At 47.8% G+C, this 24,692-nt stretch overlaps 1 protein-coding gene across 1 annotated transcript in view; it reads left to right on the top strand.

The window, feature by feature from the left end:
- HSD17B12 (hydroxysteroid 17-beta dehydrogenase 12) overlaps nt 1-24,692 on the top strand; it is a 1,764,331-nt gene that overhangs the window by 306,345 nt on the left and 1,433,294 nt on the right. The window contains exon 2 of the mRNA XM_069623326.1: nt 14,405-14,451. Coding sequence (XP_069479427.1) covers nt 14,405-14,451 — 47 coding nt within the window. The remainder of the gene's footprint in view (nt 1-14,404; nt 14,452-24,692) is intronic.

The raw sequence follows: 24,692 nt of genomic DNA, 5'->3' as shown, positions 1-24,692 counted from the left end.
ACAAAGCATCCAACTCCCGAAAGTTTGGTAGTTCAGGTTTTCACTTCTACATCCAAATGACATGCACACCCAACTACCAACCCCCCACATCCATGGGAAGGTTTTCTCTGCAGGGACTACGGCTCTTAAATCGGCAAATGCCACGTGTGCACTGGCTAAATACACCTTCACCTTATGGGATTGCATAGCCATGGCGGCTGAACATATCCCTGAAGGGGAAGAACTAGACTGCTTCTTAAACATTGTCAAGGATGGGAAAGATGCAATGTTTGAATCCCTCCAGACTGGTCTCGCCTCTGCTGACAGTATCAGCAGAGCAATGGCGGCTAGCACTGCAATGTGCAGATTTATCTTTTTGAGAGTCTGGTTTTGCTTCAGATGTACAATCTAGACTTCTTAACATGCCCTTTGATGGCACACATTTATTTGACAGCAAGGCTGACGAGAACCTGGAGAAGCTGCAGACCTTCAAAGCAGCTGCCAAATTCCTTGGCGCAGCGATTAGACAGCCACAAACTCGCCCCACTGGTACAGCCTGGAGGGGCAGGCCCTTTCTATATTAGTCCTCAGTTGTAAGAGGGAGAGGACTGTTGAATCAAAGAGGTCAGAGAAAATTCCCTTGTGGTGGACTGGGAAGAAGTGCTAAAATCGCCAAAGCAGGGACTACTTTGCCATCAGTCACTGCATCAGCCACCTCGAAACTTCTGAGGCCTCAGTCTGCCTCCCACAGGGGTTTTGTGGACTATCGGCATCTGAAAGAATGGCAGGGTTTTACTTCTGATGCATGGGCATTGGACACAGTTGCCCAGCGTTACTGCCTTCCCTTTCTAAAAAGGTCTCGATCATCCTCCAGTGATCAGCTCTTTCAAAGATCCAGATCTGTTCCTTATGCAGGAAATCTTGACGCTGCTAGAGAAAGGTGCTATGGAACCAGTACCTGTAGCGGAGAGTAACAAGGGTTGGTACTCCTTTTACTTTCTAATCCCCCAAGAAGGACTGAGGATTGAGACCCATCTTGGATTTAAGAGACTTGAACAAGTTCCTCAGGAAGGACAAGTTCAAGATGGATACCCTTTCTCGGATCCTTCAGGCCCTCCAGATTCAGGACTGGAGATTATCATTGGACCTTCAGGATGCTGACTTTCAAGTGCCAATCCATCACAGGCAAATAAGGTACCAGAGGTTCGCCGTTAGCGGTTCTCATTATCCGTTTCGAGTTCTGCCATTTGGGCTGACCTCTGCCCAAGGGTTTCACCAGGTTGAAGTTGATGGTGGTGGTAGCGAGTGTCAGGAAAGAGGGGGATTCAGGTCCACCCCTACCTGGACTGAGAGGACCGTCTCTCGCAAGAGGAGGGTTGGGTTCTCTACCCAGAGGTCAAGACACCCCACCATCATGCATGGTTTCTGAGAGCTTTAGATATAAGGATTGTGAACTCCCGGACAACTGAATGGAGATTTTGCTTTTGATCAGGCCAGCAACAACATCCTTGTACCGCTGCCGTTGGAACAAGTACTGCAGCTGGTGCAAGGATAAGAATGTGGACCCTTATACATGCAGTACACCTATGGTGTTATCATTCTGGTTACACCTGACCAAACTGAGGCTCCAGGTTAGCATAATTATAGGGTATCTAGCAGCGCCATCTATTTTCAAACGCTCCTCTCAAGAGAGATCCTTCTTCAAGATTCCACTGGGTATACTGTTTTTGAAAGGGTTAACAAATGTATTTCCTCCGGTCCCTTTTCAAGTCCTGGTTTTGGATCTTATTCTAATTTTAAAATTTCTAATGTGTTCTCCATTCGAGCCTATTCATTCCTGTCCTTTAAGATGGTTTACTTTAAAGACCATCCCTTTAGTGACTCTTACATCAGCTTGGAGAGTGAGTGTAAGCCTACTTACAGTCTTCTTTAAAGATAGAGTGCTCCTTAAGGTTAAACCTACCTTTCTACCAAAAATTGTCTGAGTTTCGTTTAACTCAAAATCATTCTACCTCCACCTCATCCTGGAAAGGAAGAGGAAACACTACACAGGCTTGACCCTAAACATGCACTTAGCTTCTACATTTTCAGGAGTTCTAAATTAAGACAAGATGATTAACTTTTTGTTGGTTACAGGGGCCATAAATTGGGTATGGCGGTCTCAAAACAAATCTCATCTAGCTGGATCATTCTAGGAATCTCAATTTTACAGATTAGTTGGAAAAGATCCTCCTGAGTTTCTCAAAGCACATTCGACCAGGGGCATGGCTACTTCCTCTGCCTTACAGAGGGGTGTCCCAATTAATGATATTTGTGCGGCAGCAGCATGGTCCTCAGTCCTCAAATTCACCAAGCATCATAGTCTGGACTCTTCCTCATTCTGGGAAGGTGTTTTGGGGAAGGCAGTGTTACATTCTGTACACACAGATCAATAAGGAACTCCTAAATTATCATTAAAGATTGGAAAATTCTGACTCCCTCCTCCAGAAATACAAGCACTGCTTTGGGAGTCTATCATGAAATGAGGAATATGTGGGAGGGCACAATCCATTTGAAGAGCCAGTTACTGACCCATGGTAACTTTCTTTTGATTGGATGTTCCTCCCACATATTCCTCATCGCCCCTGCAGCCTACCCCGCAGTAGAATTTCCTTGTAATTGCAGTTTACGCTCTTTCACTGCGAATAGCTGTCGGTCGTAGGATGAACCTATACATGTAAAAATCGTAGCTGAAGCCTATGGTTGCAGCGCACGCTATATACCATCAATGACGTAGACACCGAGACGGAGGCCTTTGAGGGACATAAAGTGAACAGGCATTGATGCGCAGCGCCCCACTGCTGCAAATTCCTTTCTGAAGAAGCTGGATATATCCTAAAATGAAGAATACATGGGAGGAACATCCAGTCGAAAGAATGTTACCACAGGTAAGTAACTTGTTCTTCTGCAGAGACCGCCAGACAATTAGTAACCCCAATCTCAAAATTCCTTTTTAAGAGCCTGTGAAACCTCCTTGCTACCCAGTCCCAAATGTCAAGAACTATCTTTTGTTAGCATCCCAGATCAGTTGGAAATCTGCCAAAATACATAATTCAACCCCTGCTAACTCTGCCAGGGTCTGCAAGCAGGATATAAAAACGATTCCTGGTTTGTGCTGGGATGGAGGTCAGGTAGACTGTGGAGATGGTGAGTAGCTTGCCCTGAATCATACCCCTGATCATAACTTCTCCCACGTTTGACTGTTTTGACGTCCTCAATAGAGAATTTTGTTTTTATCCAAGAGTGTCACCCCTCCTCCCCCGCCTACTATGAAACCAGTGACATCCCACTGCATAATCTTCCTGCATTCATTTCTTCTCTGAGCCAACAGCTTGCTTGTACAAGCAAATGGAACTTGTACCCCTTTCCTGGTGGTAGGGATAATTCTTCTTTGGTATTTTGGGCTCAGCCCCATCTCACAAACGGGGACATTTTAATGCTATTTCTCATAACATCCTCTGGGTCTACTCTTTCCCATTTCCCCATTATTTCTATGTGTTAATATAAACTTCTAACATGTCTTTTCCTCTACCTTGTAAAAACGTTTTAATGTTTACCATTCTGTGCCAGTTACCCAGATTTGACTATTTAGTCAATATGGGCGAATTGATCACTAATAGAGCATCATGCAGTACACATGTAGAATTCTATGTTTCAGATCTCACATTCCATGTTGAGTTGAGTGTGGAACATGGAAGGCTAAGAGAAAGATGTAAAAGGAAATTCAGTTGACTAAGTTGATGTATGTCAGCTAGTGGGCTCTCGCTGTATCACATTAAAACTATATCAAATTGAACAGTTGCCCACCGAGTAGCCATTCGATAAGTTTTGATCAATATTTTGTCTATATTGGTGGAGATTGCATGGATACAGAATGTTTTTGGAGGCCATTTTTAAAAGGGAAGGTTATCCCACAACCATTATAACGGATAATGGCGTACAGTTAGTCTCTGAGGAAATGAAAGTGTTTATTAGAGAAAATGGTGTAGATCACAAGACCAGATCTATCATCCCGAGACCAATGGAATTGTTGAAAGATTCAACAGGGCCATAAAAATAGTATTAAGGGTGCAATTGGCGAGAATGGAGATTGGAAGAAAGCTGCTGAGGAGACAGTAGTTGCACATAGGTTTACACCTTAAGGCCCCGCGTCATGTTCAAAATGCTGAGAAGAAAGCCCAATATGAGGGTTTGCCCTTCATGGTTGGGTAGAGCTTGTAAAAAGGACATTGAATTTAAAATGGTAGAGAAGAATATTACTGACAGTTAAATAACAAGCTTCGTTTTCATGTTGTGAAGGCGGTCCCAACATGCTGTGTGAAAGAGGGACACTGGGTTAGGATAAAACTGCCTCACTCGGGTGCAGGAAGATGTGTGGATTTGTCAGAGCCTATACAAGTGTTAGGTTTCATGGAGCAGTAAGAGTTTCAGATGGCAGGGTGTGTAATGTGAAGAGTGTGTGCAAAAGGCATACGCAAGATTATCAATACCACAAGAGGAAGTGTAAAGGGACAGATGAATCTCAGGCCTGAGGAGCAGTAATCGAGCGAGAAAAGGGTTGGTGTAACTCGCTTGAAACGGGTTTGTGGGAAGCCCTCATATCTGAGAGATTGTGAGTTAAGAGAATTAGACGCACAAGGCAGTTTCTCCAAACCTGAATTTTATATACTGTGCCATGAAATACCATGTTCAGTAATAGTCATCCATATACTCATTTTCCTATGCTGTATTGTATTAATTGTTCCAGGAATTCTGGATTCTCGTTTCACTCTAATCTATTCTCTTACTTTCCCATTAAATGTTCTGTTATTTATATGCTATTCCAGTCATGTACATTATCACTTATAGCCACTAATATGTTCAGTTTGCTTGGACCAATTTGCTCTGTTGTCATTTCTTTGCTATGCGTTAGTTAGAATGTATTGCCTATGTACATTTTCCTTGCTGTGTAAAGAAGGGAGGTGTTGTAGCATTCTTTCTCCAGCATTGGATCTTTCATATATTCAGATGCTTGAATATTCGGTCGACAGACTGGGAACCCTCAGTGATAAAACTATTACATTTTTTTTTAGTATACACACATTGCTAATAGCACTGCATGTACATAGCCCATTATGGCCTAATAGCCATTCTATTGTGTAGTCCCTCCGCCTCACTTTGGTCCTTTATGATCCCAACCAATGAGGTGGCAGGGCTTTTTTAGAATATCCCATTTTTACTGTAGTTTAGTTTTCTAAATACTCCACCACTTCCCCTGGCTTGGGGCTATCTCTACTAGTTTTTGGGATTTCCAAAAACTTTATTTTGACCCAGAATTCGTAGAGTGAACTTTCTCTTCAGGTGGCTGAACTTCAACCAACTAAGAAGCCTTCCCTGTTCAGGGATTGCACAAGGTGCAGGAGAAAGGTGGTTTACATGAAAGACCCCCATGATCACTGTATATACAGTCTGTACCCTCGTGACATCCAGAAATGTCACATTTGCAAGTCTTTCAACGAAGACCCTACAAGACAGACATAGACTTCTTCTGCATCTGGAAGTCAAGGAACTTTCTTCAGACGAGGAATCTGCGAAGACAGCTCCTGTTCACTCCAGGCAAATCATCTGAGAAGCAAACTTCTAAAAGAAGGGCTTCTTCAGTGGAAAGGGGTTCCTCTCCCACTCCCAAGAGTAAAAGAAAGCTGGAAATTATACCTTTCCTTCCTCCCCTGGTCTCTACAAGACATAAGATGAAGCATTCTACAGCAAAAACTACCTCCAGAGGTAAGGAGCAGTTTGCAAAAAACAGGGGTGTGGGGGGGGGGGCAGTCGTCCACAGAGAAGAAGTCTACGAGCAGCGGTAAAGATAGAGACCCATCCACCAAGCCGTCGACGAGACCCTCAACGACCACCACGCGGCAAACTGCTTCGTCCACGACTAAGTCCTCGTCGGCGAGCTTCTCATCCACGAAGCAATCGTCGATGAAGGAAGTTCATCATTCGTCCATGAAGCCCTTGTCGAGGGATAAGGTACTGTCCACGAAATCTTCGACCACGCACTCGTCGACGGATAAAGTCAAGCTACCGTCCATGAAATCTTCATCCACGGACCCGCCGTCGACGAAATCTTCGACCACGGCTCCGTTGACGGCACTGCGAGCTCATTTACTCCACCCAATGAAGACAGTCTTTCTGAGTCTATATAAGCGCCACCTCAGTGTGTAGACCCTCTCGAACCTCATGGAACACAATGATCTCCCTTGGGAGAAATGCCAGTTACTTGACGTCATCCTGCAGGAGGAGTTTTCAGACACTGAGTTTGTTGAACTGTTTTACACAGCATGGTCTTACACCTAAGGAACAGTTCTCCTTGGCAACCTACTACAGAGGTGCCTGCCGATCCTTATGATCCCGTGCTCATGTTATCAATGCAAAGGATCATTGAGGAGTTCAACAGACAAGTCTGCTGTACCGAGGGAGCCAAACCCCCCCACCTCCCCACCACAGAGGGAGTTTTCACCTCGAAAAAGCACGCCAAGACATTCGCCTTCCAGGAGTAGGCCACAGAAAAGAGTGCGTTCACTGGAACCACCGCACAGATCTCGGAGCAGGACACTCAGTGCTTCACCGACAAGGGTCTGTTAGGCAGAATCCTGTGCAGTGCCCTTAGGGACCACTACACACAATTAAGACCACAGATGGCAATACAAGTTTTACCTTTGGTACAGGCCTGTACTACTATGTCAGAGTGGTAACAGTGGCGGAGCAGCCAGGCTTATCTCAAGAGTATATGAGCAGTAGCAGAGATTACACAATTACTGTGACTCAAGCAAACACTGACTCAAGGTTTCAGGTAAAAAATATAAGTACATTTATTTTTAAACCATTCGTTATAAGCACAACACTTCTATTAAACTGAAATAAAAACCACACGTAAAATATACTACAACTAACCAATTAACTTTGTACAGTAAGTCTCAAGGTAAGTACCCTGTTTGAATGAACCAGTGTTACGAACAAAACACGTTACCGCGAATACGATTGCGATCACTTTTTGACAGTTCGGTCTACTAAATAAATGTGTATCCGTGACATGAAATGCTACCAGGCCAAAAACACACTTAGCACCTGAGATACCCAGAGGGAGGTGGAGGCAAAAATCACAGGCAATATTTTGGGTAGGCAGGCAGAATCAAACAGACAGGAGTTCAAAAGTCAAAGGGCCGGAGCCAGGGTCGAAAGACACCGGGGCCTTTTGCTGAAGATCACACAGTCGGGCAGTTCACGATTCAATGTAGCCAAAAGTACTTCGATATTGTCAATGTTCGGAAGCAAAGGTTATAGGGAGGGAAGACAAGGGCAAGCCTTGGAAATGAAGATAAGGGTTTCACCCAGTTTCCTCAAGTAGAACACAGTACCTTGTTCCGTTGGTGCAGCTGGTGCCCTGGCAGTTCCTTTTGGTTTCCCGCAGACCCACGATTCCTGGAGCTTCGTTGTGAAGAACGTCTGAAGGGGGTCTTCACCACACAGGGATGAAGCCGGCAGCAGCGACGAGGAATAAAAGGTGCGCTCCTTAAAAACAGGAGAGGCTCTTCGGGTGGCTATCCGGACCACTACAGCAGCGTGCAGCGATTTCGACCAAGGAAGAGGATCCTCTGGCTGTGGAAGATGAGCTGGATATCCCCACCAAGCTCAAGGGAAGAAGACTCCGGACTGTATCCTCTGAGTCGTTGAAGGGAAGATGGCTCAGGACTGCAGCAAGGCTTCACCGGGAGGGGGGTAGTTGCAGCAGCCATTGTTCTCTCCGCTTCTCTTCGGTTCCTTGTAGTTCTAGTGGCGACTCTGCCTTCTAGCCCAAGAGACCTGCCTTTTATGCGAAAAACCCCCATTCACACAGCCTGGCTGCCAATCACCCAGTAGGGGGGTTGTCCAGCCCGGACAACTACCCTGGCCAATCATGACAAAGTGCGACTTGGGTTTCCTAGCATACCCTGTGAAGGGGGTGACTACACCTCTCCCTCACATTCAGCCCACCTAGACACCCAGGCGCCTTGAGGAGGGCTTCTGAGCAGAAGCCCACCAAAAGACAGTGAACAAAGAAGGCGAACCTAGTTTGCTGTGCAAAGGACGGACTTTAACAAAAAGAAATGGCAAATAAACCCAACCGGAGCCAAAAGAAAGGCAATTTGGTCAAGCGGGTTTATGTTCGAGGCTAATATAATAGCCAAGAATAGTACCACGTTTATCTAATATAATCGCGGTAGAAAAGTTAGGGTAGATACCACTGCCACCAGCAGTCTAAATGTTAAAAGAGCGAAACAATGCTCTAGGAGGTACAGATAAAAAGGGATACGAATTAACCCTTTCCAGTACTCCATGGAAGATGGGGTGTACTGGATCTGTGGTAGATGGACTAAGTAAAGTTAATAGTAACTTTACCCTTTTCTGGGGGACGGTAGTCGCCTCAGAAATGGAGTTGAGGGAAGTCTCAAAGACATCCCTGTGCTACGGCACTGAAGGTGCTGTGTGACACACAAAGAAGGGGGCTACTGAAGTGGTGTACTTCAGAGTCCACAATCACAAAAACACATAGAAACACATAGCAAAACACAGGTAAGAGTGGGGAAAAAGCTCACTTACCAAGTGGAAAAAAATAAACTCCAGAAGTCCAGCAAAGCTGCTGGGGGACTCACTAGGTGAGGGAAATTGGCCATAGATGAGAATTCTCCCCAACAGGGTCCTTTCTCCAGCATTGTCACATAGAACAAGATCTCCAGTTAGAGATCCAACGATTGTACCATCCTCTGTTTTGGTCTCAGACTGGCAGGAAGATCCTTTCAGAGAATTTTCTGAACCAGAAGAAGGCGAGATCATGCAAGAGCCTGATACTAGCGAATGGGACTATTACATTGTCGAAAAGCCCAGGAGGAAAGATTCTCCGGGTGGCTCATCACCACCGGATGATCTAGTCGCCTTTCATACTGTCCTCGGCAAAGCCGCAGAATTGTTTGTTACAGGTCACATCGGTGGAGAATAAGTCGATGCTTTATGAGCACAGGGACAAACGTAGGAGAACTGTTACTACCATTCCTCTCCTCAACACCATTTGGGAGTCCGGATCCAAGATACTGGCCACACCCCTATCCGCTCTAGTTTCCAGGCCTGAGGAAAAAATACAAGGCCCCCGAGTCTGCACCTCTTTGTCTACTAGGTCATACAAAACCGGACTCTGTCATCACAGTGGCAGCTAGGAAAAAGTTGGCCAATCCAGCATCGCCTCGATCAGCCCCACCGGACAAGGATGGTCGCAAACTAGAGGCGATGGGCAGGAAAGTATCCGCCTCAGAGCGGGCAACGCATTGGCCATGACGGCGAGATTTGACCGCGGGCTTTGTCTTCGCATGTCCAAGCTGTCCAAACAGCTACCTGTAGAACTCCAGGAGGAAGCCAGGTCGATTATCGCCAGGTGGCCCATGGCAAAGTGCTGAGAAGGCAGGCCTGCATGAAGGCTACCAATTTCAGACCTGAGGTCCAAGCTCCGATATTAGACATGCCGTTCGATGGTCAAGAACTCTTTGGGAAAAAGATTGATGACCACCTCAAAGGAATCAAAACGGACACGGCACGTGCCATCAGCTCTTTGAAAGATAAAGACAAAGATCGCCTGTCTTTTCGTCCTTTTTGAGGTTCATCCTCGAAGTACAGAGGTGTTAACTGTCTTTCCTATGGTCAGAAGTCGCAAGGTAGTTCATACCAGGACACCAAGTACCAATGTTCCAATAAATATAGCCAGAGTGGGAAGCGGGGCTCTGCTCAAGGGAAGTCGCAGAGCAAACAAAACTGACACTCCAGCTCCTCCCCCTCAACGTCACACCCCGGTGGGGCGGGAAGGGTGAGCTAGTTCTACCAACGCTGGCAGTCCATAACATCAGACAAATGGGTGTTGCAAGTGGTCCGCGAGGGACACATCTTGGAATTTCTAGACTTGCCCCCGACTCCACGCAAGGTGCATATGGCCAAAATCCAGAAGTTGCTGCACGAAGCAGCAATAGAGCCAGTACCTTACACTCTAAGGGGAAAGGGTTTCTACTCCTGCTTCTCCCTCGTCAAAAAGAATGGTCAATGTCGACCCATCTTAGACCCGAGTGCTAAAAAAATATATCAAGCGCATCAAATTCAAGATGATTACTTTGTAAGGAGTGCTCTCTTGGTTAAACGGGCATGATTTCCTGGCCACTCTAGATTTGGAGGATGCATACTTCCACGTACCAATCCACCCATCACACAGAAAATTCCTGAGGTTCACTGTTGGCAAACTTCAATTTCAAGTGCTCCTGTTCGGTCTGAGATCGACACTGAGAGTTTTTTACGAAATGCCTGGCACCAGTGGCTGCAAAACTCAGGAGGACAGGACCAGAAGTCTTTCCATATCTGGATGACTTTTTGATAAGAGCAAGTTCCGCCTCAAGCGCACGCTTGGCAGTCTCAAAGACGACAAATCTCTTAAGAGGGTTAGGTTTCGCCATAAACAATGTGAAATCCTGCCCAGTTCCCAGCAAGACAGTCTCTTTCCGTGGAGCCGAGCGCGACACCAACATTCCCAGGGTGAGACCATCTGCAGAAAGAGCAACAGCAATCCTCCGCTTGACCTTGTGGTTCTTAGGGAGAGCAAACGACATCGGTGCGCTCTTACAAATCCATCCTGGACATGTCCTCATGTATATTCCTCATACCAAATTGCAGGCTTCGCATGAGGCCTGTCCAGGAGGCACTGCACCACAAATGGAAACAAGTTCTCGGCTCTTGGGAGGACATCGTCAAGATTTCAATGATGCTGCGCAAAGGTCTTCGATGGTGGAATGCTCCGCAGAACTTTTTACGAGGGATGCTGTTTCAGGCACCAACATCGACCCTTCTTTTGAGGACGGACACGTCTCTTTCGGGCAGGGTCACTCATCTTGCGGACGTACAAACCAAGGGCTCCTGGTCAACCCAGGAGTCCCAACTCAACATCAATGTGTTGGAACTCCGGGCCGTACAGTGGGCACTGAAAGCTTTCCTTCCAGTAGTGGTAGGACAGGTACTCACTGTACAGACTGACAACACGACCTCCATGCACTACACAAACAAGCAAGGAGGCACGAGGTCAGATCTTATCTCAAGAAGCTCAACTACTATGGACATGGGCATTGCACCACAGGGTCCAAATCAAGGCAGATCACCTTCAGCGGGTTGACAATGTCCTAGCGGTCAAACTAAGCAGAGACTACACGTTCTCCCACGAGTGGGAGCTGGACAAGAAGGAAGCCTGACGGATCTTCACCTTATGGGGCCATCCACAGCTCGATCTTTTTGCCAACAGGGCTAAAAAAAAAAAAAATGCAAAATGTTCGCCTCCAGATACCCAGAGAGCCTGTCAGTAGGAGACGCGTTCTCGGTGGATTGGACGGGGAAATTCCGAAATGCCCACCCCCCTTCCCCTTATGCCCAGGATTCTACGCAGACTGAAATAACAGAGGTGCTAGGATCCTAATTGCACCGGACTGGGCACGGCAGGTTGGTACTCGACCCTACAGCACCCGTCTCGATGGTCCCCGATTCACCTCAAAGCGCATCAGTATCTATTGACGCAACAGAACCGCAACGTCCTCCATCACGATCCAGCAAACCTGTCTCTCAAGGCCTGGTAACTGAGCAGCGTAAACTGATGAATCTTGATCTGCCTACGGAGTGCTGGGACACAATCAGAGCCTTAAGGGCGCCTTCTACACGCATCACTTACACTAGGAAATTGACTTGTTTTTCCAAGTGGTGTGAGACATATGCTGTAGATCCTCTCATCGCCTTGGTTGAGCAAGTACTTCCCTACGGTCTTTCACTGTCTTCGATCACGGTCCACCTATCGAACGTTGCGGCATACACGACGGCCCCGGAGACGCAGTCCTTACTCTCCCTTCCGGCCGTTAAGGTCTTCCTGAAAGGACTTTTGGGTACATACCAGCCCACGCCGGTTCCAACCTGGAGCTTGAACACTGTGCTAGCAGCCCTCATGGAGTCTCCTTACGAGCCCATTCACAGGTGCGACATGAAATTCTTGTCATGGAAGACGGCTTTCTTGATGGTCATTACTTTTACTTCGGCCAGGAGGATCAGTGAGTTACAAGCCTCATCATCTCAACCTCCCTTCACCTTGTTCCTTAAAGACCGTGTCATTTTGAGACCACATACTAAGTTCCTCCCGAAAGTAGTATCGGAAATGACGCTCACAGAACGCATTGTCTTACCAACTTTCTTCCAGAATCATTCTTCGGAAACAGAACGAACATTGCATTCTCCGGACATAGCAAGAGTTTAAAGTTTTATTAGCAAAGGACTAGAGTTGCGTTCTTCAAATACTGTTCATCGCCTTCGCTGGCCATACAAAGGGCCAGCATATTTCCAAACAAGGTCTGGCGCGCTGGGTCTCTTCTTGCATCACCCACAGTCCTCTAACGAAAAGCAACCCCCTTCCCAAACCACCCTCAGCGCACTCCACCAGAGGGAGAGCAGCATCAACAGCAGGGGTGGCCTTGAAGAACATATGCAGAGCCGCCACGTGGAGCACTCTGCACACGTTCGCTAAACACTATTGCCTGGCTGAAGATGCCAACAAAGAAACTGCAGTTGGACAGGCAGTGCTCCGCCACCTCTCTGCATAAGGTAGGACCAGCCTCCTTTTCCCACCTTTCCCTGAGTATGTAACTGTTGTGTTGCTGCATGGTAAAGGTTTGATCAGAAATGTTTTTTCTGTATTTATGCGTATATGTATATTGATGGTGGCATGTTCTTAACTGCTTGGTATTCTATTTAAGCATCTGAATCTATGAAAGATCCAATGCTGGAGAAGTCTTAGTTACCTGTAACTGTATTTCTCCAGCATTGGTATCTTTTATAGATTCACATGCGCCCACCCGCCTCCCCTAAGATGCTGCTCCTACGCTCAGCACCCATCATACTGTAATTCCTATGGTTCAAAATCTGAAGATTGCTGTCTGGGGTTGAGCTTAAGCCCTTCCACCTCATTGGTTGGGGTCCTTAAGGACCAAAGTGAGGTGGAGGGACTACACAATAGAATGGCTCATAGGCCATAATGGGCTATGTACATGCATTGCTATTAGATATTTGTGTATTAAAATGTAATAATTATTTTTATCACCAAGGATTCCCAGTCTGTCGATGGGGGAATATTCAAGCATGTGAATCTATGAATGATACCTAGGCTGGAGAAATAGTGACAGGTAAGTAACTAAGACATGTTTCAGGTCCACATTCCAGGCTCAACTCAGCATGGAATGTGAGAACATGGAACGCTATGTGAAAGATGCGAAAGGAAATTCAGTAGATTTTGATGTGTCAGCCGGTGGGCTCTCGCTGTATCACATTAAAACTCTTATCAAATTGAGCCGTGTTGAAGATCTTTCAACAGTCCTAGCTGAATATTATGCTAACTGTACATATGTGATGGGAGGCATGGATGCTCAACCTTGGAGCCCATCATGTTTGATATTCTGTATACTTCAATTTTTTGGGGTCCCATTCTCATGACGTTTCTAAACTCGTCTCCTATGCATACTCGTCCTTGTCTGCAGCATTGGCATTGAAGCCCCACAGCTCCATTATAAAAATGTGGTGATGCTTCCAAGTGAATACTACCCTGGAGTGCAGTTTGTATAGTTTAAAGTACTTGTAGACCCTCCACTATGGCCGTAGAAAAGAATTGCAAAAAAGCTGCTTTCCCTCTGGATTGCTTCTTGGACACAATGGATATTTGGTAGATGGACTATCTCCTAATGTATACGGCAGTAAATTAGGAGAAATATAGGGATTGCCCTATTTTAGGCCATTGAGAAAAGTGTTTAACAAGTTTGACATACAAAGACTTTTGTTGGCGATAATATTACTTCAAAGCTTCTCCTCTATGATGGACTTAACATTGGTATTTGGCTCCTTCTAGTAGGTTAGAGCTTGGGGAGCTAAACGCTGACAACCACCTGGAACTACCTTTGACTCCAAGACTACTGTTGACATTAAAATATATTAATGTGATATTGTACTGGTGTTGGCCATTTGGGATTCCCATAAACCTGCATCTAAATCACATTTATAAATTAATTTTGTTTTTTAACTACAAGGAATTTAGTATGATTACAAGTCTCCTTGTTCGCTATTTTTAGTTCCAGTATATCAGTGCTTTGTGTACCTGTTCATTAATTAAAACCAACCTTGACACTTAGATCATGACATTTCAGACATTACAAAATGTAAAGCTTATTTGTATAGTGCATCCTGCATTTCTGGCCAATCTATTAAGGAATGCTAAATTTGGACTGGAGTTAACAGATGTTTTCTTTCTTTCCTCTAATTGCAGTTGTCACCGGAGCTACTGATGGAATTGGAAAAGCTTACGTAGAAGAGGTAAGACCATCGGATTGGTTAAGGTGGACTGCAAGAGTGAAACCATGATGTTAGCAGGCTTGTAGACAGGGTTGCGATAAAGATAATATCCAATATGAAAACCTGTTCTTTCCAAAAGTGGTAGACCGCAAAGAATCCATTTCACAATGCTAACACAACTGTGTTTGAGGAGCACGAGAAACCTATTTTAGGGCTACACTTGCAACCAGTGTTTTAAGGAGATTTCTGAACATTCTAAAATTATTTCAGTACACGAGATGGAGGAAAATGGTTCAGTATTCAGGTTCTACTATCTCACTTGTGCTCGGGACACCTAAAGTATATTTAATCCTACTGATTTGGCACATACTCTGGTTTGATAATTGGCAATTTTTGCTGGTGAGATGAGGGAGGAGTCAATACAACTCATCCACTGAAGGTGGTGTTTGACTTTCCTGAATGAGACTCCAATTTTTACTACTGCAGCTCTGTGACATGCTCTTTTTGGGAGTTTCAGTGTTTGGCAGACAGCTGAGTTGTATGCTTTTTTGTGTCAATGATTTGTGTGCACGAAAGGTCCACCAATAGCCACTTTTGTGAGCATTTTGGGGCGAGGTGTATCATTACGCTAAGCTGATGCAGGTGCCATAATTACTTTACTTTTTTTGGCACCCATAACTCCCTCGAGTATTTTTATGACTTTTATATAGTGCGATCAGAGCTTTACATTAGGATTAGATGAGCAGAAGCTGAAACAAGCTCCGAAGTGTGGGCCTAATGTCCCAGAGTCTATCGGCCACGTCCCAGTAGGATACAATTGCAGGAAGGCCCCCTTCTGGACTCCAAGGCAATGATTCCACTCTCCCCAACTACAGGGAAGATGCGAGGAGTAAACTGGTGGGAGACCGCTCGAGATGCGGCCACCCTAAGCATATGAAGTTGCTGCTGCATTCCCTTACGAGTGCCAGTTGGGCTGCCATGAATTTCTGCACGTTTGGGACACATAGGCTACTGATTGCTGCAGAGCGTAACAGGACCCTCTGGGATGCTTGCCCTCCCTCCTCTCCATGTCCCCCCCCCACCCCCTGAAGATCTTCATTTGAATGCCCAGGAGAGATGATTTGGCCTGGTCAATTATGAGGCTTCTAAAGAGGTATAGGAGTCTTGGGAGGATGTTGCTTTTGCTCTAATGAATCCAACCTAACCACGGGATCTCCATGGAAAGCTATCTCTCCATGTCCAGGGGGAGCGCTCTCAAGAAGGCTAAGATATTGTGGTTGAAGAGGTCATCCCTCTGCAGAGTTATGCGCACCCACTGGTATTCGAGGGACTTGCTTAACCGTTCCTCTTCTAGGCAGAGTATCTTCTCTGCCGACTGAGACGTTCAGCCCATGGGATTTGTGACTGTATAGCTGGAGAATTCCCCGAATCCCTCAAGCTCTCGGATCGAGGGAGGGATTGTTCTGTTCGGCTGAGGAGTAGATCGGCATAGAGAGCCAGTTGAGCCCATAGCGATCCCATGAATATGGGCATTGTCCTAATGTTGCATGCCAGAGGTTTCATGGCAAGTGCAAACAGTAGAGGAGATGGTGGGGTTGGGGCGGGGTGTGGGGGAAGGGCAACCATGCGTGTGCCCATCTAGAGATATATTAGGCACATGATATGGTTTATCGTTGAGGGTGATGCCTCTGTGGCCAGAACTCCAAACGTAAAGTTGTGGCTGAACATGAAGGCTACTGAAGTCTCTTCCAAAAAAAAAAAAATGCTAGCCTATTGAACAATTTATTGGCCTCTAACGCCACCAATTAGAATTTCTGATTGCTGTGAATGCCTGTGTCGATTAGGTCTAGTGTTCTGCAGAAGTTGTTGGTTATCTGTGTGTGAAGCAGGATTGGTCGGAATAAACAAGGGATGGTATGATTGCTGAGAGCCTGTTGGCCCGGACCTTCCTAATTTGTTTTGCCTCTGTATTCAGCAAGGTGATGGGACGGTAAGAATTGCAATCTCCCGGCTTTCTTGATTTAACCCCTTAAGTGCCTAGGACGAGTATGCTCGTCCTTTTTGCATAGACTTGCATAATAGCCTGGCAGTTAAGCGAAGGAGTAGGACCGGGCCAGGAGCTTAGTTACACAGGACGGGGGTGGGGGGGTAAGAGTATCTCTCCTCGTCCACATCCTCTTTGGAAATAGGTGAGTCCAGGGACGCACTTTCTGCTTCAGATAGCTGTAGGAGGCAACCGTTTCTGATAGTTTGCTTTGTGTTGCCCCACCTTGAGAGTTGATTGACATAAACTGGGATAAATATTGGAACACAATCTCGTGTTTTTCTGTCTCGCTGTATTGTTATATGTTAAGGGTGTCTTGGGGGATTCAATTGCCTAGTCTTGAGGCCCATCAATTTGGAGGCCAAAAGTCTTTTTTAGACTTGTTGCCCTGAATATCTGCTTCAGCGTGGTAATGGCATGGGCAGTTTGGCCTGACAGGTGCGTTTCCAGTTTAGCTCTTGCTGTGTGAAGAATTCAGAGGGCTCTAAGGAAGTTAAAAGATTTGTGGAGTTTTCGAGATCTCTGGCTTCGAGGGGGATTGGGTCCTCTGACATATTCCATATCTGACAGTAATCAGCACAGTTGTGCTGCTTTGGAAAATATTCGGCGGCTGCGTCGATGACTTCGATACGCTGTCCTCGAGGGCCTCCGTCGAGCCGACGTCACCCGATGTTATAAGTAGGATGCACGATGCCCGTAGCCTCAGTTCTGTTTTTTCCGCAAACGTGTTCGCTTTGGAGATCTCAGCGCGCCTCGGTTCTTCTGAGTTCTGTTCTTTCGGTTCTTCGAACCTGTTCGTTGTGAAGATTTCCATGATTTCTTCCTCATCTTCCACCCCACGGCTGGGTTTTAAGAAGTGTTGGGACTGCGGGTCCAAGATGTCGTTGACAGATTTGCACGATGCCTGTCTCTGGCACCTCGGGGAGGACCACGACACGGATGACTGTGTAGACTGCAAGTCGCTTACATCAAAGGCCTTGCGGGAGCGTAAGAAGAAGCTTTCTGTAGGTAAGGTGGCCAAGCCCCAGGAGTTGAGATCCACTGGGCTTTCGACAGACTGGAGGGGCGACTATCCGCATCGTCGGCGTAAGTCCGGGGCGGGTCTCGGTCCAGGAGTAGGTCCCGCCATTCTTCTGCCTCTTCAAGGCACTCACGGAAGCGCCGGCATTGGTCGCCTTCCTCGTCCGAGGACTCTTCCCGTCGGCGGGTAGCTTGTCCCAACAAGCATTCCAATCCTGCGGAATGGGATTCATTTCGGCAGGAGATGTTGGTGATTTTTCAGTCACAGGGCTCCGGTCCGTCCGCGCCATCGAAAGACACCGGCCGTGACCTTGCTAGAGATGCCACTCTTCACACCTTCGGGCTCGAGCGGTCTTCGGGATCACCGGCACCTTCGAGGTCCTGGTGGGACAAGGATGGTCGCCCTAGACATGCCTGTTCCAGGTCCCGGTCCTCGACGCCCTCAAGACCGTCGGAGCCTGTGAGGTCTACAAAGAAGACATCGGCGCCGAGGTCGAGGGACTCTCTCAAGGCTCCGCCTCTGAGGAAGCAGTCGACGCCATCGGCGCCCAGGCTGTCGAAGGACACGCTCAGGGCTCTGCCCTCATGGACTGTGTCGAAGCCGTCGGCGACACGCTCGACGAAGCAGATTCCATCGACGCCTTTCGAGGCTGCTTTGTCGGAGGTATCCCGTGGCATGGTGGAACCCCCGAGAGAGGCTCTGGCCAAGGCTAAAAATGTCTTTGTCCCTTTTTCTGTGCCCTCATTCCTGCCTCTGGATTATATTTCTGAGGTGGATGAGGGGTCTGAGGAAGGTATGGTTCCTGAGGAGGTACCTGACGAGATTTTGTGTGGTCATAGCCAGATTGAAGACCTGCGTTAGTCGTTGCACGATGCCAGTGGTCTGGACACCTCTCCGGAGGTGGAGTTCTGTAGGCCTGAGCCTGGCACCCATGCCGAGTCCTCGTACCGGCGCCTTATGTCGAGGGTCACAGAATACTTGGGGTGGTCGGCGCCACCAGTGGATTTTCTGCAGCATGACCTGACGGCTATCCTCGACCAAGGTCCACCAACTGACCGGGTACTGCCCTTCCATATGGCGTTGCAGGGAAGAGTGGTGGCAGCATGGACTGCTCCGGAGAGTCTCCCAGCAGTGAGCAAGTCTTTGCTGCGAAAATACCGCCCAGCCAGTAGCGAACCCTGCTAATTGACCACGCACCCCACTCCAGAGAGTTTGGTGGTGCAGGCGGCTACAGCCCCAGCAAAGCAGGCGTCGTACCCTACCATCCCTCCTGATGGAGACAAGCGTTTTGATGGCTGGGCGAAGAAAGTGTTTTCTTCAGGGGGTATGGCTTTACAGGCAGCCAACTTCGTGTGTGCCTTGTCACGTTTCACGCACACTCTGTGGAACTGTATTTCGTTAGCGGCTCAACATATTCCCGAAGGGGAGGAACGGGATGTTTTCTTGCTATTGTGCAAGATGGCAAGGATGTCATGTGAGTCCGTTCAGTCGGGTCTGGACATGGCAGATTGTGTCAGCTGGTCCATGGCGGCGAGCACCGTAATGCGCAGGTTTCCGTGGTTGCGGGAGTCGGAGGTTTGCTCTGGATGTGCAAGCCTCCTCAACATGCCCTTGGATGGTGAACATCTTTTTGGCAGGAAGGCTGACGAGACCCTTGAGAGGTTGCAGACCTTCAAAGCTGCAGCGAAGACGTTGAGCACTGCGGTTGGTCAACCTCCGCCTTTTCGTCCTAGGGGACAGCAATGGAGGGGAGGTTCCTTTCGATAGTACTCATCTTTTGGTAAATCGAGAGGAGCTGCAAGTCAAAGGGGCCACAGGAGGAGTATCACAGGTGGAAAACAGGGTACTCGAGGTGCCAAAGCCGCTTGGGCAGTTGCCTCTTTGCCCTCAGGCACTGCCACAGCCGCTTCAGCTCAGTCATGAGGCCATGTGCCATGGTATGCTAGTTGGGGGAAGGCTGGCGCAGCATCTTGTGGAGTTGCGTGCCATTACTTCAGATGTGTGGATTCTGGAGATCATGGCCCACGGTTATGGTCTTCCTTTCCGGTAGAGGCCTCACGACAATCCACCAGGGGATCACTCTTTGAAGAGTCCGGATCCGCTCGTTGCGCAGGAAATACAATCCCTGATGGAGAAAGGCGCCATAGAACTGGTGCCTCTAGCGGAGAGGAACAAGGGATGGTATTCCCCTTATTTTTTGATTTCAAAGAAAGACTGGGGGATTGAGACCCATCATGGACTCGCTCAGGAAGGACAAGTTCAAGAAGGTTACTCTTTCTCAAGTCCTCCAGGCCCTTCAACTTCAGGACTGGTTGGTGTCTCTCGACCTCAAGGACGCTTACTTTCATGTGCCGATCCATCCCAAGCACAATAAGTACCTGAGGTTCGCGGTTGGCGACTCACACTTTCAGTTTCGGGTCCTGCCGTTCGGATTGACCTCCGCCTTGAGGGTCTTCACCAAGCTCATGGTGGTGGTGGCAGTGTATCTCAGTAAAGGGGGGATTCACGTCTACCCCTACCTGGGCGATTGGTTGATCAGGGCACGCTCTCCCGAGCAAGTCCTGGATGATCTGTCCGTCACCTGCCACTCCCTTCACAAGCTGGGCTTCTCCCTCAATTTAAAGAAGTCCCATTTGATGCCAACACAGCGGCTCCAGTACATCGGAGCAGTGCTCGACACATCCCTGGGGCAGTGTTTTCCTCCCCAGGTGAGGGCTCATCACATTCAGCAGATGGTGCACAAGTTTCAGCATGCCCAGAGTCTCCCGGCATTCGAGTTCGGCCTCATGGCATCCTGCATTCTTCTGGTGCCAGAGGCCAGGTTGCGGATGAGATCTCTGCAATGAGCTCCCAAGATGCAGTGGTCAGTCCTGCAGGCAGGATGTCGGACCCCGTTCAGTTGCTGCCCTGGGTCGCCCAGGACCTTCTGTAGTGGGCCGTCGATGGGAATCTGATTAGGGGGGGCTCCATTTTGGCTACCCTGGCCAAAGGTGACAAACTTGATGGACGCATCCCTCACGGGATAGGGAGCTCATGCCAAAGAGTTGAGTCAGCGGTCGTTGGTCTCCGTCAAGACTCCATATCAATCTGTTGGAGTTGAGGGCCGTCAGGCTTGCACTGAAGGCTTTTCTGCTGACTGTGCATGGAAAGAATGTCCTGATTCTGACGGACAACACAGTGGCCATGCACTACCTCAACAAAAGGGGGGGCAGGGTCACTTCCTCTGTGCAGGGAGGCGATACAGCTCTGGTTCTGGGCCATCCAGCAGGAAATTTCGATCTCGGCAGTTCATCTGGCCGGAGACGAAAACGAGACAGCGGACGCTCTGAGGAGGCAGAGCATGATCTCTCGAGTGGGAGCTGGCCCAGGAGATTCTCCTGGAGATCTTCGCCCTTTGGGGGACCCCTCAAGTAGATCTCTTCACCTCCAGTGTCAACCGGAAGTGTGAGAGGTTCTGCTCGCGGGAATTTCCTCCAAGAGAAGCCTTAGGAGACGCGTTCGTGGTCGAGTGGTCCTTCCCACTGCTGTATGCCTTTCCTCCAGTCCCTGTCATCCCGCAAGTGTTACTGAGGTTCGGGTCCTGTATGATCCTCCTTGCTCCGGCATGGGCTTTGAGAACGTGGTACCCAGACATTCTCGACTTGTCCATCTGCCCTCCACGTAGTCTTCCCTACCGAGACGATCTGCTCTCACGGGAGGGCGAGGGGGGTCGGGTTCTCCATCCAGAGGTTGGATCCCTCAACCTTCATGCTTGGCTTCTAAAAGGTTGAAGTATAAGGATTGGGACCTCCCTGAAGACGTGATAGAGGTGTTGCTTTCGGGCAGACGGCCTGCAACCAAGTCCCTGTACCGTTGCCGTTGGAGAAAGTTCTGCAACTGGTGCAGGGTTAAGAATGTGGTTCCTTTTTCATGTGACATTCCTTTGGTTCTCTCTTTTTTTGCTTTCGTTAGCCCACAAGGGCCTGCAAGTGGGTACCATTAAAGGTTACCTGGTGGCGCTGTCCATATTTAAGCGCTTGTCGGAGTGTTCTTATTTCAAAATTCCTTTAATTTCTCAGTTTCTCAAAGGGCTTACTAATGTGTTTCGGCATCACCTTTCCAGGTGCCTGGTTGGGATTTGAACCTTGCTCTAAAATTCCTAATGGGTGCTCCATTTGAGCCTTTACATTCTTGTCCTCTGAGACTGTTAACCCTTAAAACTGTATTTTTAGATGCAGTCACCTTCACTCTGCGAGCGGGTGAGTTGCAGGCACTTTCAGTTAAGCCACCCTTCACTGTGTTTCATAAGGTCAGGGTTGTCCTTCGAGGTCGTCCTTGCTTTCTTCCGAAAGTTGTCTCGGAATTTCATTTATGCCAGAAGGTCATTCTTCCGGCATTTTATCCTCCTCCGCATCCTGGTAAGGAAGAGGAGAGTCTCCATAGGTTGGATCCTAGGAGAGCTTTAAGTTGCTACATTTCACGCATGTCCCGGAGGGCACCATCAGCTCTTTATAGGTTACGCTGGAAGGCGTTTGGGACAAGCTGTTACTAAGCAGACTTTGTCTAGATGGATTATCTTGGCAATTACTGAATGTTACCACTTGGCGGGTAAGGACCCTCCGGTTGGCTTAGAGGTCCATTTTACTAGGGGTATGGCTGCCTCTACTGCCCTGCAGAGGGGCGTTCCTATTCGAAACATCTGTGAAGCAGCCACTTGGGCTTCGGTCCATACTTTTGTATGACACTACTCCCTAGATTCCATCCATGGGCCGGATCTGGCCTTGGGCAAGACGGTCCTTTACTCTGCAATTTGATTGGACATTCTAAATTTCTATATTCTAAATTCTTTTTCCTTCCTCCATACGTTGGTACTGCTTTGGGAGTCTGTCATAGATATGGAATACGTCGGAGAACCCAATCCCCTCGAAGAAGTTACTCTTACTTGGTAACGTTCTTTCGATGGGATGGTCCGACGACGTATTCCATATCGCTACCTGCCCCGCTACAGAATTTCTTCTGCGATTGCAGCTTAAGTTTCTGCAAGGCTTTCTGTGGTCATACTGGCAGTAGTTTGGTGCCACACGTTCTGGGGGAAAAAAACTACAACTGAGGCTACGGCCATCGTGTGTCCTACTTATAACATCCGGTGACGTCGGCTCAACTGAGGCCCTCGAGGACAGCGTATCGACATCATTCACGCAGCCGCTGAAAATTTTCCGAAGCAGCACAGCTGTGGTGATTACTGTCATACATATGGAATACATCGTCGGACCATCCCATCAAAAGAACGTTACCAGGTAAGAGAGTAACTTGTTCTTCTTCCTGCATTTGGGTCGTAATGGCTTCCCTCAATCTAATCAGTCTACTTGACAATGAATTTGTCTCTGAAGACTGCCTTATAAGCATCCCACAAGGTGTATCCAGATCCGTGTTGGTCTATATGTATTGACTTATAGGGGTCCTTATGTCCCCGCAGAACATAGGGTCCCGTAAAAGGTCCTCTTACCATTGCCATGGCGGCTGGGGAGGGTCTAGGTTTGGGGGATAGCCTGTGTTTGAAGGTCCGGAGTATGGTCCAAGCATCTAAGCCTGATTTCCACCCTGATGAGAGAGACCAAGGCTGGAGATACTAATAACATGTCATGGTGTGAGTGGCCTTGTGGATGTTGGAAAACAAAGAGGAATCCCATTCCGTGCGGTGAAGAACACTCCGGGCGTCTGCAACATTCAGTATGCGGAATAGGTGTAGGAGGGGCAAGCACATTCTAGTTTGGTGGATGGTAGAGATTTATTGAATTCGGGTTTTGGCATGGAATTAAAATCCCTTCCCACCATCAACAGACCCTCTGAAATCACAAGACTGCCCCCAAATCTTTCAAGGAGTAGTCCTGAGCCTCGTTTTTTGGCATAGTGAGGCAAGCTTTATCAAGTGTCCTCAGTTGCCTTTCAGGAGTAGAAATCGACCCTCGGGAATCCCTGTCTAGTGCTATTTTGGCACACAGGAAGTCCTTAGATATTAGTTTCGCCACCCCCTTCTTCTTGGAGCTTTGAGATGCAAAGTGTTGCTTGTGGAAGTGTGGGTGTCTAAAGACAGTGTCTGTCCGTTCTCGTTAAATGGGTTTCCTAAATAAGAGCTAGTCCCTTCTCTATTCGACAAAGGAGCTGGAGAATCCCTTTTCTTTCTCGTCGAGTTTAACCCTTGAACTTTTATAGTGGTTATTGGCTTCTGTTGGGGTCCCTGGCTCAGCTAGGGTGGACACATTTGAGTGTGGATGTGCTGAGGAAAAGAACTGTCCCTGTTTAAGGATAACCATGGTTTGCAAATGTCCAATAGAGTACCGAAAGGAAAGGGTATAATGAAAGGTTTCGACCCCAAAACAGAACTGTATATAACCTGGGTCCATGTTGGGTCAGAAGCAACACAATATTTGTCCTAGCGCGGCATTGGTTTGGATACGCTTCATAAATAAGAATAGCATAGTATCCAGACCAATACAATTGGTGTAGATCATAGGGCCGGAAGAACGACTTTGGCTAAGGCCAGGTGTGAGTGTTGCTGGGACATCATGCCCGTACCGGCAGGCAGAAAAAAAATGTTGAAGTTGGATGAGAGACTGCCGGGGAAAGCCGCACGTTCCCATTCAGCGCAGAGTGTGGTTTTCTTAGATGCTCTTGTCCCCCACAATGGACCCGACGGACCCCACCAGACCCCGCAGCATGCGCCCACGGGTGGCAGGATCTGGATCTGCTGTCCCATGAGACATTGGGCAGTCTGGATTCAGTAGAGTCAGCTTCACTTGGGTCTGCGAGCATCCAGGCTTTGTTCCAGTTGAATTGGAGGATGCATGGAAAACCCCAGCAGTATTTGACATCAGTTACTGCCTGGAACAAATGACATTTTGACATAGTTGTGGCCCAATCCTGGAACAGTTGGAGCTTAATGTCCTTATAGCACAGTTCGCCCTTAATACGTGATCGCCAGAGAGAATCTACATCAGATGTTAGATTTTTGGATTTATGGAATGCTGAGTATCCTTGGTGGGTTTGGTCCAGTGCCATAATTTAGTCTGGGAGCACAGGAATAGATCTGAAGAGTCCCAGGTTGAGGTTTTGAGTTCTTAGTCCTGAAACTGGGACGGTATGCGTCTGCTACAGATATTTCGAATGGATTGTGTCCTCCAACGTATTCCACATCTCTGACATGTAATGTCCATAGCT

The sequence above is a fragment of the Ambystoma mexicanum genome, chromosome 11, assembly GCF_040938575.1.
Source record: "Ambystoma mexicanum isolate Mex_15411 chromosome 11, UKY_AmexF1_1, whole genome shotgun sequence".
Lineage (NCBI taxonomy): Eukaryota > Metazoa > Chordata > Amphibia > Caudata > Ambystomatidae > Ambystoma > Ambystoma mexicanum.
This window is presented reverse-complemented; position numbering and strand designations above follow the sequence as displayed.